Source organism: Ochotona curzoniae, unplaced genomic scaffold (assembly GCF_017591425.1).
Source record: "Ochotona curzoniae isolate NIBS_2020 unplaced genomic scaffold, NIBS_Ocur_1.0 scaffold_3835, whole genome shotgun sequence".
Classification (NCBI taxonomy): Eukaryota; Metazoa; Chordata; class Mammalia; order Lagomorpha; family Ochotonidae; genus Ochotona; species Ochotona curzoniae.
Window position 1 is genome coordinate 1,446,037 of NW_024467114.1, and position 14,325 is coordinate 1,460,361.

Genomic DNA, 14,325 nt, shown 5'->3' on the forward strand with positions numbered 1-14,325 from the left:
CCTGGCTCAGCATCTCCTGTCCCTCTGCTGGGAGAGCTGGGACTCAGTGCATACTGGTAGGGCCTCCAGGTCCGGAGCGGCTGCAGCTGTGTCTGGCCTCGTGTCGCCACTAGGTGGAGAGCTTCTCTCAGGTTTCCCCGGGCTCCAGCACAGCGCTGGCTTCATCCATCCCTCCAGAGAAGGTAACCTTGGTGAGTTTTGTTTTGTTTTTTAAATTCCAACTCAACTGTCAGGAAAAAAAAAAAAGGTTCCATGGGTAAACCCACTACCTGCACGTCAGCCTTCCATGTGGGTGCTGGCTACCAGACTGCTTCCTGTCCAGCTCCCTGCTGATGGCCTGGGAAGGCAGTGGAGGGTGGCCCAAGATTAGACCCCTGCAACCCCAAGGCAGACCCAGATGGCGCTCCTGGCTCCTGGTTGCAGCCTGGCCCAGCACTGGATGTTCTGATCACCTAGAGAATGAACCAGTGGATGGAAACTCAGTGTAACTCTTTCAAGGTAAATAACTTATTTTAAAGTTCAGTTCATCAATTAACTAAAAAACTAAAAATGTGGGTTTCTTTTCATTTAAAAAAATGTGGCATATAAATTTTTATAAACCTTGACTTAGCTGGACTTCTAGAAAGTTTTGGCCTCTGTGGCGTGCCTGAGAAGGTTCCCACACAATCGCTTAACTGACACACGTGTTGAGGCAGGTAGACGACGGCTCCAGTCCATCTGGGGTGCTGCTCAGTTCTCTGCAGCCAGCCAGACAGAGTCGGGGGGTGAGGACAAGGACCGAAGGGACAGGGAGAGGTCATGAGTCCCTGTGCAAGCACCACCTGCCTCTGGGGGACACTCCACAGCCGGGTGCCTGCCCCTCTCACAGGCAGGAGGGACGCTGTCCCCTCAGAGCAGGGGTCCGGGCTTTTCCAGCACAGGTAAAGCAGGTGAGGTTGCTATGGGTGGGGAAGGTCTCACGGGCTCCCCAGGACACGTGGATGGACCCAGCCAACGGGAGAGGCTCTCTCCAAGGCTCTCCTGCAGCAAGGAGTCAGAGAGAGCTCAAAGACCCTCCACCTGCGGACAGAACCTTCCAGAGCTACCTCCCACTGTGACTCTTGCTGGGGTGTGCCTCGGGCAGAGATGGAAGGACTGGGGAAGCTGCAGGGGAGAAGGAGTTGGGGATACAGAGGCTGCCGGGCCGCTGGCCCCGCGGTGTCCTGTGTGGAAACAGTGGCTTTCACGAGGAACATTGCTCTAACTGCAAAGGAAATTAGGCAAGCAGTTTACTTAGGAGAAGCAGAAGCGAGTGGAAAGTGAGTTGCCTGCTTTTCCCCTTTTTCTCCCAGGAAGTGGATGATCCTGCAAGAATCTGCCCCGGGCGAAGCTGAGTTCTTCCCTATTTACTGGAAATCCCACCCTCAGCTTCTGTGTTGCAGCTTGCTGCTGGCAGAGGGGACTGGAGGTCACAGGGTGGGCAGGCAGCGGGGGGGGGGGGCGGCATCCGGGAAGCACCTTGGGCACCTGGGCACACAGAGACCAGCACTGCCATTGACCCTGTGAGGGCCGGTGCCCCCATTCCTGTCCCCTTCAGCAGGGGCTTGGAGCTCCAGAGGGAGTTCCTGGAAACACTGAAAAACGTGCTGGAGAGAGACCTGGGAATGTGTGGAGGGCACTCATCCTGTGCCAGGCTCTGAGTCTGGATTTCCCTCCTCAGTCCAGACGGTGCCGAGACTGGGGCAGAATGGGGAGGCGTGGCTGTGACTGCCATGGCCACAGTGCTCTCTCCGGGACCATGGTCACTGCAGAGCTGAGCAGCCCATGGAAGACAGGGCTGGGAATGGCAGGCTGTCGGGTTCTAGGATGCGATTGTGTGCATGGGAATCAAAGAAACCCAGTCAATCCTCTCAAACGGAGGGCCCCTCATCTCTGCCAGCAGAGCCCCGCGTCCCTCCCAGGAGGCCCCGCGTCCCTCCCAGGAGGCCCCGCGTCCCTCCCAGGAGGCCCCGCGTCCCTCCCAGGAGGCCCCGCATGCCCGGCCCTTCCTGAGCCCCAGGCCCCATTCCTCTTTCTCTGTTGTGCAGAATGGGCGACTCCCTGTGACCTTGGGAAGCCCTCTGCTTCCCTGGTCCCAGTTTCACAACCTGAAACTGCAGCTCTGGTCCCTTCTACCCTTCCCCAGGGACCACACCACCCACTGCAGCCAGCACCCCCGCAGGGCTGGGCAGGCTCTGGGGCCTGGCCTGCCCACAGCACAGCAGCACGCCAAGTCTCTGCATCCAGGCTTGCGCCTCCCGCCTGCCTGGGGCTGCCTTGGAGCCTTTACTGACCTTTGTCCACTAGGTACTTGTCCTCTCCGAGGGACTGTGTTGATGGACGCAGCCCCGGGACATATGTTGGCACTGTGTTATAGGGACATGTGTATAGAGTTTTACATGTGTCACATGGAGTGCCACTCCTCACCTACCCTCCTTGTCCTCCTTGAAATCAAGGGGCACTCTAGCTTTCTTGCCAGTGGTTTTTCTACGTGCTGGCTGTTGGCTTCCCATGGCCCTCCCTTGGCCTGTCACTGCCCTTCTAGGTCCAGGGGATTCTGGCAGACGACCTACACATGAGCTGGGTTTCGGATCTCCCAGTGGTCTGTCCTGTGACTGCAGTCCTGGACCACTGACATCAGGGTGGGTGGGGATTGTTGCAGTTGGCTCGATGGCCGCTGAGGGTGCTTCTTGCCTTTCACCGACTGCCCTGTGGGACGCCCTTTGCCATCCCCCACAGGTCTGCTCTGTCCTAAAGCCAAGTCAGGTCGCCTACAGGAGCAGCAGGGTCCAAGGTGAGTGGGCATGGAATCAAGTGCCACTTGTGCCTGGGATCGAGCCTGCCTCTGACCCCTGGCCGCCCTGCACACCCTTCGTGGTCCCTGCACTGGTGAAAGCTGCCCTGACTTCCCACGCGAATTTCGTGTCTCTGGAGTCATGGCCCCGAGTGCACAAATGCCTTTCCCTGGGACAGGAGGAAGTCACTTTTCAGAAAAAAGGGATCCTGGTGTTTACAGGGCAAGGGTGGCACAGCCGTAGGGCAGGGCCGCTGTGGGCAGAGAGGAGGGCCATGCCCAGAGGGAGGGGGCCCTGAAAGGGGAATCGAAGCTCCCTGAAACCACAGGCCCGCTGTACCCTTGGCCAGAGCCCCTCTGCCCGCTGCGAACTGCAGGAATGAGGAGGAAGCTCCTGCAGGTGTGGGATGCCTGGGCGGGGATGCCAGAGCCTCCTGCAGTCACACCCAAGGGCTCGGCATGAACTGGCTGACAGCAGGAGGCCTGGGGCATGTGCTGGCACAGGAGCCCATGGGAGCCACGGCACTGCCCCCTTAGGCACAGGGGTGGGGCAGAGTAGAGTGAGCCCAGGCCTGGGGCTGACTCATGAAGGGACAGAGGGAAGAAAAGCCTCTGGACAATTCCCACACTTCACATCACATTCTCAGGTTTGACCAAACATGGGAAAGAAGAAGTGAAACTTGTTAACTCTTTGGGGATCCATGCAGTTCACTTCAGGGGGCAGTTCTGCTATAAATTATCCCTGTTATGCAAATCTCCCTACCCCCAGTCAAGGGTTCCCAGTGTGCCTGGGGACTGAGGAGAGCTGTCTGCTTCCCCTGGCCCGGATTCCCCAACTGGCTGCGGCTCACCGTCAGGTTCCCCGCTGGTTGCATCCTGCTGGGAAGGAGGTACAGGCTCTGGGGCAGGGCCACTGGGGCCAAGTGTCCAGGCTCCCGAGATGTGGAGTATATGAGGCCCTGAGGGACAGAGCTCACAGTGTGTGCACCCTCAGTAGGCACAGGGAAACGCGCAGGTGCCCTAACTAAAGCACTGACTGCAGCTGCGGAGATCTGGGGCCCCACAAGCAACCCAGCTTCACCTGCCGAGGCCTCTCGTGGGCACCTGCCACTTTGACGGGCACTGCCAGCATCTTAGCTACCTGCCTTTCATTTGCTTTCCTTATGGGACCTGTTCTGGGGTCTCTTATAGAAAGAATATCCAGAGAGCGCAGTGTTCCATGTCCTTGTCCACTCCCATCACCTTCATTCTAACATCTCTACCCTGTCACCTGCATCCCACATCTCCACCAGTCACCTGCATCTCACATCTCCACTCGTCACCTGCATCCCACATCTCCACCAGTCACCTGCATCCCACATCTCCACTCATCACCTGCATCCCACATCTCCACTCATCACCTGCATCTCACATCTCCACTCATCACCTGCATCTCACATCTCCACTCGTCACCTGCATCCCACATCTCCACCAGTCACCTGCATCTCACATCTCCACCAGTCACCTGCATCTCACATCTCCACTCATCACCTGCATCCCACATCTCCACCAGTCACCTGCATCCCACATCTCCACTCATCACCTGCATCCCACATCTCCACCAGTCACCTGCATCCCACATCTCCACCAGTCACCTGCATCTCACATCTCCACCAGTCACCTGCATCCCACATCTCCACCAGTCACCTGCATCCCACATCTCCACCAGTCACCTGCATCCCACATCTCCACCAGTCACCTGCATCCCACATCTCCACCAGTCACCTGCATCCCACATCTCCACCAGTCACCTGCATCCCACATCTCCACCAGTCACCTGCATCTCACATCTCCACCAGTCACCTGCATCTCACATCTCCACCAGTCACCTGCATCTCACATCTCCACCAGTCACCTGCATCCACTCTCCACCATCACCTGCTCCCATCTCACTCACCTGCATCTCACATCTCCACCAGTCACCTGCATCCCACATCTCCACCAGTCACCTGCATCCCACATCTCCACCAGTCACCTGCATCCCACTCCACACCTGCATCCACTCTCATCTCACATCTCCACCAGTCACCTGCATCTCACATCTCCACCAGTCACCTGCATCTCACATCTCCACCAGTCACCTGCATCCCACATCTCCACCAGTCACCTGCATCTCACATCTCCACTCCTCACCTGCATCCCACATCTCCACCAGTCACCTGCATCTCACATCTCCACCAGTCACCTGCATCCCACATCTCCACCAGTCACCTGCATCTCACATCTCCACTCCTCCAGCTCCACAAGAGTTGCCATTTCTCTTGCTAATCCCCTCCCACATGCCCTTCCTCCTCATCCCTGGAGGTGTGCTTCCTGCCCTGCCCTGTAGGTAGCCAACTCACGTGCTCCTTATAGCACAAGCACCACTCCCTGTGTAAAGGCCAGGAGACAAAGCTGTCCCACGTTTGCTCCGACTGAGCCAGACCAGGGCCCTCTTCTCACCTCCCCTGCCTATAGGATCTGCACTGGAGCACAACACTCAGCTACCCTTGTTAGCTGGTCACTCTCGCCAGCACTGGTCGATGTCCACGGGTCCAGGTAAGCTTTCCACTGTCGATGTCCTGCACCTGTGGCCAACCCCCTGCCCCTTCACCACTCTTGGGGGCTCTACTTCCCTCTCCCACCTGCTGTTTTGTCCAACGTTGCTTCTCTCTTTCTCTCCTTGGTCTGCGCTTCCGGAACTGTCTCCCGTTTTTCCTCCTTCACTTAGGAATATCTTTCCTAGCAGAGCTGGGGGCTGCTGTTGCATTTTGGTTATTGATGCAGTTGATTCCGCATGCTGACATCCCAGTTATTCTGAAGTGCTCTGATCAAATCAGATGTTGTCAGGAGCGTTTTCTACCTCAGTGGGTGACACTGCCACCCCAGGCACTCACCATGCCTGGCTTCCTGGTTCTGTGGGTGCTGGGTCACCTCTCAGGTCCATCTCACTGGAGGTCAGGCTCTGAGACGGACCCCAGTCCTAGCACCTCTCAGCTGTGTGACCAGGCAGGCCACTCTGTGGAACAGGAGGCAACAAGTACACCTGCTTAGATGCTCAGGGCTCCAAGGTCACTAATTCACCCAAAGCCCTCATGCCGTGAGGCCAATGCATTCCGTGAGGTCACAGGTGTCTCCCTTATCTGGAAGAAAATAATTCTCAACTCTGCCGACTTCCCACCTGTCCCAGTTCACATCACGTAACCAGTCAGTGAATCACCAGGAAACTAGATGATGCACAGGGTACAGAACCAGGCTAAAATGACATCACTGGCCATGGAGGGGGCTGAGGGACTGTCACCTGGCAGCAGGGCTGCTCTGCCGGGGCTAGTCGCTGCTCGCAGGGACCTTTGGCTTCTGGCCATGCTGCCGATTTGCTCTTCAGGGAGGACGTCAGGGTGTGAGTGCACTGCGACGAGGAACACCAGGAGTTCCCCGGTTCCCCGAGGAGCTGCACCGGCTGGGTTGGGGCGCAGGCTTTGGTGGGCGACTTCTCTCCCACTCGGTTCCTGTGATCAGGTTTCATGCCCGCCTTACATGTAGAAGGAGGGCTAGGAGACAGATGTGCCTCTAGAATGGAGTCCCCTGGAGGATAGGGACAGCTGTAGCTTGGCCTTGGCGGAGCGTGGGGCCAAGCTGAAGGGGCTCAAGTCTACTGCTGGTGGAGCTGTGGTGGGGGGCGGTCAGCCAGACTCAGTGATATGGCTCTCCACGCCGCCCCAGTGTTCAGAGGGACAGAATTGAGCAGAGTCCATTGCTGGCCCCTGGGAAAGCTGAGAGCTGGCACTGACCTCACTTCCTCCTGCTCTGATGGAGCCTGCAGCCTGTGTGTGTGTGTGCATGGGGGAGGGACAGCATGAGGACAGGGGACTGCTCCATAGATGGCAGGTGAGCTGTATGCAGACCCCTGCTCTGGAATGCTCAGGGGAACCTCCTAGGTCTGATCCTGATGCGAATGGAGCTGGATCTGAGAACACGAGGGGGCTGAAGCTAGAGGCCCCAGGCATCTTGGCAAGAGGTGGATGGCTGGGGCGAGGCCCAGCAGACACTCCTGGGGCCCCGCCCCACAGAACACACCTGCCGGCCCTGCTCCAGCTCTAGTACAGGGAGGGCAGTAACTGGATGAACAGCACCTGTGGACTCAGCCACTGCTCCAGCCCTCCTTCCGGGGAATCCTCTAGAGTATGGGATCTGGGGGGCCATTCAGGCACAGGACTTTGGGGAGCAGCTGGGGTGTGTGCAATAACTGAGGTTCCACCAAGGAGTCACAAGGCCTCCAACATGCTTTACTTGGAAAGGGTGATGAAATCAGCAGAAATGGGATTCAGGCTCTCTGGTCTCTCCTGCCAGGAACGCAGCTCAGCTTGCCCTGGCAGGGTAGTGGGAAGACTGGGAGGGGCCATCTGTACCAGGTGTCTGTGGTCTCTCCAGGGGGGGACAGCTGCTCACAGCTTTCAGCATCAGAGCCACATGAGGGCCAATTCTGACAACAGAGAGGGAGCGATGCCTCGACCGGCACAGCCTGGAGCATGCCCCTCTCGTGTTGGTGTCCCCGGTGGTCCCTGAACCTGTGTCTGCTTGCCTGCCACCTCCAGCGTGGCCTCCTGAGGATCCGAGCTGCTGGCTTGTGTCACAGACACAGCCGTACAAGCCCCTCCCTCCCCAAGGATCCCTTTTCCCCTGTGTGTGCTCTGGTGTGCCTGCACAGGAGGCAGAGGTGGGAGAGAGGCCGTGCTTGCGAGCACAGACACAGGAGACTGAGCCTTCAGAAGGCCGCACGTGCTCATGCAGAACGTGTTTATTTTGGTACAAACACTTGGAAGCCGCGGGCGGCCTTCTCTCTTCCATGAACTCCAAAGCATCCAATGTGTGCAGAACAGCATGCTCCACTGGGAGGCCAGAGCCCACAGGCCTGGAGCTTCCAGACGAGCCACCCTGGCAAGCACAGGTGGGAAGGTGCCGGGCACAGCTGCCAAGGTTGGGACACCTGCACTCGGTGGATCTCACTGAGGCACCACCTCGAATGGATTCCCTGTCTGCCATGCACACCCAGTCACCCCACCTTCATCACTGGGTCTGAACCCTGCTGCTGCCTGGCTGTTTGTCCATGCAGCTTGGAGGGGGTCACACACAGCCAGAGTGACCCAGGCAGCTCTCATACCGAGCCACCCCCACCTCACCGTGTGCTGCGGGCCAGGCCACCCATGATATCGCTGGGTGATGCAGGGAGCTGCCTCTGCCCACACACAGTCCAGCACAGCTCTGGACAATGGACGAGAGCCTTGCCTGCCAGGATGCAGTTGCATCTGGGGTCCAGAACACAGGACTGCTCTGATCCGAGGGTGGACTTCACAGGGCTGGTGGACAGAGTCTGGCTGCATTTGTTTGCTCCACCCCACAGAAGCATGCTGGGATGTGAGCCCCTGGGGCGGTGCCTCCCCTTTCATGGGCTCCTCGGCATCGTACAGAGGTGGACCTGAGGATGCCACATCTCGTTTTCTCACTGACGAGGGGTGGGCACGTAAAGACCTGCAGCCACGGCAGACAGAGAGCAGAGCTCAGCAATCGGCATGCACATTGTCAAAGAGCGTCCTGGGGACAGCACTGCGTATCGGCACCCGGTGACACCTGTGCCCCGTGGGTGCCGCTGCATCAAAGCTGCCCGTGAAAGTTTGCTCTGATGGCTGTGCGTGTAAAACAATAATTCTGGTTCATTCGAAAGAATGGGAGAGCACCAGTTTCAGACAGAGCCAAAGCTTCATTATTGCAGGGACCGAGGGCGTGGAGGCCTGGCAATGCATCTGCTTGGTCTGTGTAGGTCCAGCTCATTGCACTGTCATGCTGGCAATGACATGACGGGGCGCCGTGAAAGTCACACACATGAAAACAAGGCACACGGGGAACTCCTGCATGAGCCAAGCCTGTCTCCATCACGGGGCGTGCTCTATTTCTCAAGACTCTCACGTGGCTGGTGTTCAAGTGGAAATGGCACAGCCCTGGGTCGTGAGGGAGGGACAGGGCAGCGGCATTTGGGACTTCATTGGGACAGCCCCACATGCAGAGCTTCATATCACAGAAGGAACTGAGGCAGGGGACAGGAGTCAGCCATGCCACGGGCAGAGTGACAGGGAGTGGCATGCCCCTGGCTGTCCTCTTCTGTCTCCGCCACAGGTTTGCAGTGCGGGGACAGCACCTGGAACTTCTGGAGACACGCTTGCACACACGCACTCTCACTGCAGCACACAGCAGAACAAAGCACAGGACGAGACGTGTGAGGGCATGCAAATCCTACTTTTACCAGGCAGAGGCAGACATCAGTGACTGCGTACAGAGTGACCACCTTTCAAACATAATTTAATGTCTTGTTCACATGATAGGAAACCTTACTTTAAATACAATAGTCTCAAAGAAAGATGTTGTTACAATAGAAAACCACAACAAAAGGTGTGCAAATAGATGTTTATACCGGCTATAAAAGGCAGCGAGAGGAACGGGCAAAGCGCCATAGAAAAGAGCTCCTGGAGCCTCTATTTACAGTTTTGGGGTTAACTGTGTGGCCGCAGCGGCAGCAGGAACTCCCTCAGCAGAGGGGACAGGTGGGCCGCCGACAGGCAAGTGGCAGTCGCAAGGCCCTCGCCGTGGACGTGTGTCTCTGGGGAAGGCCTGGCTTTGTAATTGCATAACGAGTGACAGCTGTTCTCAGCCCAGGTTCTTTCTCTTCCTCTGCACACCGGTGTGCCAGAGCCTAAATTCTGACAACTCAATTTCCAGTTGCAAAATGCGGTGTCATTGCACGAGCCAACCTACTGCCCGAGAACGGCACAGCACTGTACTTGGCCCTGTGTGGCTGAGGGGTGTGGTTTTGAACACTGGCTGGAAGAATTCATTGACAGAATCCATGAGGCTGCTGCCAGAGGAGCACTGGTCAGGCCAGGTGTTGCCAACTGGGGCATGCCATGCCTCCAGGCGCCGTGCTCTGGCGGGCTTCCCAGAGCCGATGCAGCTGGGTGGCTCAGAGCCAGCAGTGAATGCCCTCAGAAACATCTGGGGAGCTCAACCGGGGTGCTGGGGGAGCCACCGGGTGTAGAGCAGGACCCCAGGCCTGGCAGCCAACAGGACAGAGCCCATGACCTGGGTGCAGCGCACACTTGGCTGTGCCAGCATGTTCGCCATGGCACAGCTTTGGCCAAGATAAGCAAGTCAAATATCCAACATTATTGGGCTCTTCTCTGCCTGGGAGCCGAGAGCCATGAACTTCAGGTCAGAACTAATGTTGGCAGTGTCCTGTCTCCAATCTCCTTGCTTGGGCTGGAAGGAGGGGGCTATCTCCAGGGCTGTTGTCTGCTGCTGGTGGCAAGCTGGGTGTGTCGGAGGCCTAGATGGGTCCCCTGCAACAGTGGGGGCACTGAAGGGCATGCACGTGGCTGTCTTCCTCCAGGACTTTCGGAAGCCCTGGGGGTTGTTTTACACGGGTGGGCTGTGTGTGGCCGTGGTGTTCCCTGACCTGAATAGTCCTTGTAGCTCATCCTGCAGCAGTTAGCAGGGGAGTGGGCAGAATCACACTGATGCTGGGAACGCCGGGCCGCCCCACACCGAGGGTGAGCCTGGGGTGGGGAGGGGCAGGAACCGCCGAAGCGAATGCGGCCCCTGGACGAAGTCTGCTTTCTAAGGGGCAAGAGCATGATGGTCCCAGACTGGCCACAGTTGCAGGCAAGGCTGGGCGCTCTATACCCTCCCATCCTGGGGCACAGATCTGCAAGGTGCCCGGGGCAACACTCGTCCCCTGGCTCTGCTCAGAGCAGCTTACGCTTCGCTCTTTCCAAACACGGCCTGGAGGTCAGGGCTCAAAACCACGTGTTCCTGATCCAAAACGGCCCTCCTGCCATGCAGTTTCTGCACATGGGGTCGGAAGCCCTGCCTGGAGGCCACAAGCTGGCCACTGCCTGCTCACCAGCAAAACTCCGGGGCCAGCCAGCCCTGCAGCCTGGTTCAACAGCTTCTGGGACCTGGAGAAGTCGTGTGAGGGTGGGGGCCTGAAGCTGGCTTGCGCCCAGGGGGAGGCCTGGCTAATGGCAAGCTCTGACCCTGGGCTGGGGCCCGGGAGGGGTGGGGTGGGGTGAGGGGAATTCTGGCCAGCAGTCTATGGCAACGTCTAGAAGGCAGCAGTTCCCGGCACGCCCGATGCAAAACTGTCCTTGTTCCCAAAACCAACCAAACCCACCCACCCCCAAAAGCAAATCAACCCCCACCCAGCCAGCGCGCGGTGGTTCTGAGTAGCACCCAGCCCGCGGGCAAGGAGGAGGGCGGCGTCCCGGTCTTAGCTCAAGTGGAAGCGGTGCTCGCCACGCGTGAGGTGGGACGAGAACTCGTACCTGTCCTGGCTGTGGTGACCGCACATGTTGCATTCGAAGGGATCCCGGAAGCCGTGGCAGCCCATGTGGATGGTGTACATGACGTGGTCCAGGAAGAGCACGCGACAGTGTTCGCACTTGTAGGCCTTGAGCTGTTCCCCGCCCGTGCCCAGCACGCGCAGCGCCTCGTGCGCGCCCTCGGCGCCCACGCGCAGCGCCTCGTAGGCGCGCGGCTCCTCCTTGAGGCCCAGCCCGTTGCGCGCGTGGGGCGTGATGTGGTTGGTCAGGTAGATGAGGCCGCCGCCGCCCACGGCCCCGCGCTGCTCGTCGGCGTTGCTCTCCGTGTCCGTCGAGTCGTGGCAGCTGTTGCTCGGGGACGCCTCGCGCTCTGCCGACGTAGCCTTGGCCTTGGAGAGCAGCAGCAAGTTCTCCACGGCGCCGTCCTGCGCCGCGTGGTTGGGGCGCGCGGGCGGCGGCGCCTCGGGCGGCTTGTGCAGCGGGTAGAGCGGGCTGAGCACCGGCACGGGCTCGCCTCCTCCCGCCGGCGGCGTCTGCACCAGCGGGCGCAGCGACTCGGCGCCCAGGTAGTTGATGGCGTTGTTGATGGCCTGGTCCATGACCTGCGACGTCATCATCTCGTTCTCCTTCTCGTAGCCGGCGCCGCCGTCGTAAGGCAGCTCCGACAGGCACTTGTCCCCTGTGGAAAGTGGGCATAGCGTGAGGTGGTGGCGAGGGGGCGCGGGGCACAAGGGTGACGGCGGGTGTGTGTGTGGATGTGGGGGTTTGGGCGAAGGGGCCCCCGTGGATGCGGGGCGCTGGGTTTGTGGATGCCTGAGCTGTAGATAACGGGCAAGGGACGTGTGGGGGGAGGGAGGAGAGAGGGCTATGCGGGATAAGGGGCTGGATGCAGCAGGCGTGGGTGAACTCAGGGCGAGGGGCGCTGGGGGCATGGGCGCAGGAGACTCCCTGAGGCCCGATGCAGCAGGCGTGGGTGAACTCAGGGCGAGGGGTGCTGGGGGCATGGGCGCAGGAGGCTCCCTGAGGCCGGATGCAGCAGGCGTGGGTGAACTCAGGGCGAGGGGTGCTGGGGGCATGGGCGCAGGAGGCTCCCTGAGGCCCGATGCGGCAGGCGTGGGCGTGTGGACTGAGGGCGAGGGGCGCTGGGGGCATGGGCGCAGGAGGCTCCCTGAGACCGCATGCGGCCCGGAACGCGCACATGCAGGCTGAGTTCCGCCAGGAAGCCATGGAAGCTGTCACTCAGACCTGACCTCCCCAACATACATAACCATTATTCCTGACGGGTATGGCGTGAGACAACATTTCACACAAGACCTCAGTGGCCAGGAAAGCCATCAACATGGTGTGTTTTGGGGGCGGGGGTACTTGGGCTGAGGGCAGGTGGGGGAGGGGCAGTTTAAAACAATAACTGGGACAGTGGGAATCATTTGGACTCTGGCATCCTGGCTGTGTCACCTTTTTACCTATTTGAATATTTGAAAGGCAGAGTTACAGAGAGGCCAGTACCCAGACACACCCAGACTGAAACCAGGAGCCAGCGGTTTCATCCAGGTCTCCCACAGGGCTCCAAGGGCCCAAGGACTTGGGCCACACTCTCCTGCCATCATAGGAGCACCACCAGGGAGCCAGCTCAGACGTGGAGCAGCCAGGACCCCATTTGCCACTCATGTGAGAGACCCAGCTGAAGCTCTTGGCTCCTGGCTCTGGCTCAGCCCTGGCTGCTGCAGCCCTCTGCGGGGAGGGGACAGCAGGTGGAAGAGCTGCCATTCTCTCTGTAATGCTTTCCAATTAATACATAAACATCAAGCCCCAAACCCAGATACAACCCCACCTCCTCGGGAGACATGGGGGCGGGAAGCAGCCACGGAAGCCAGCAGGGCGTAGGGTGCTGTCCCCGGGTTCTTGGGGAGCTCCCCCAGCACTAACCACATGCAGGGAAGCCCTGGGAAGGCCTGCTGCTTCCCCTGGGGGCCCAGACTGCCTGAGACTCTGGCTAAGGAGCTTTGGAGTCGGCAGCTGGAGAAGGACTGACTCTCCTCCAGCTTGTTAGCTAGAGCAGCTGTTTGCTGGGCTGTAGTCAGGACCATCGGGCCATGTGGCTCTCAGTGAGAGGAGGGGAGTGTCCCCCCGGAGCCATGGGGCACCTGAGAAGCCCACGTGGAACCCCTCTGCTTCTGTGCTTCAACACGCCTGGCCGGGGCAGCCTGTCCCCCCTGGCCGGAGCAGCCCGTCCCCCCTGGCCGGAGCAGCCCATTACCCCTGGCTGGGCAGCCTGTCCTCCGTGATGAGGCAGCCTGTCCCCCCTGGCTGGGCAGCCTGCCCGCCCTGGCCGGAGCAGCCACAGGGCAGTGTGCAGGCATGAACGATACCCCAGCCTGACAAGTACATGGCACACGGGGGCTGCACCACTAGGCAGCTAGATCTGAAGTGTGGGTTGGGACTGATGCCCAACATGGGGTGCTGGCATTACGGGTGGCAGCCCTGAAGGTGGCACACAGGCTTCCTGCACAAAGCCAGGCAGGTGCCGAGAAGAGAGGGGGGTTTGGGTTCTGAAGGGACTGAGTGAAGGGGATGGAGCTGGGCTGGGGCCAGAGCCATGCAGGTGGTCGGCAGGAGGGGTGGGCAGGGTGTGACCTGGCAGAGACCTTGGCCTAGGAGAAAGAGAAGCTGCTGAAGGGTTAGGAGGGTCACGGAGGGCCCCCTGTGAGTCCAGGCTGTGGCTGGGGTGGCAGCAAAGGGCCCTCACAGTCAATGAACTGCTCTGTGGCTCTTATAGACTAGAATAGTCTGACGGGGGTTCCCATGGCAGGTGAACGCTGGGCGTGCTTGCTGACAGCAGTGCCTGTCAGACAACAGGCTGCTGGGCAGACACGTGCCCTGCTCCCCTGTTCAGAGCACCAGCGACCCCTGAACTCACAGAGCAAATGTGGCCCTGGCTGGGGCGGCCCTCCCAGGTCTGGAAAGCTGGCGGGTGGGGCCTCTCCCCCTGAAGTCCATAGCGGTTGGCCTTGAGATGCTGCAAGGCTCGTAGCAACAACTTCGGAACAAAATAAGGCTACTCGGTTTGCACCCAAATCTATCCTGCCCTCAGACCTCCCCCTGCCCCCGATCAAGACTAGGAGCAGC

The 14,325-nt window shown here is 59.4% G+C and overlaps 1 protein-coding gene across 7 annotated transcripts in view; it reads right to left on the minus strand.

Moving 5' to 3' along the window:
* Positions 1-6,398: 6,398 nt before the first annotated feature.
* The window catches only part of IKZF1 (IKAROS family zinc finger 1), a 74,379-nt gene continuing 66,452 nt past the window's right edge, over positions 6,399-14,325 (minus strand). For all 7 annotated transcript variants that reach the window (XM_040964622.1, XM_040964621.1, XM_040964627.1 and 4 more), the window contains one exon: positions 6,399-11,878. In XM_040964622.1, the coding sequence (XP_040820556.1) occupies positions 11,148-11,878 (731 nt within the window). In that variant the 3' untranslated portion in view covers positions 6,399-11,147. The remainder of the gene's footprint in view (positions 11,879-14,325) is intronic.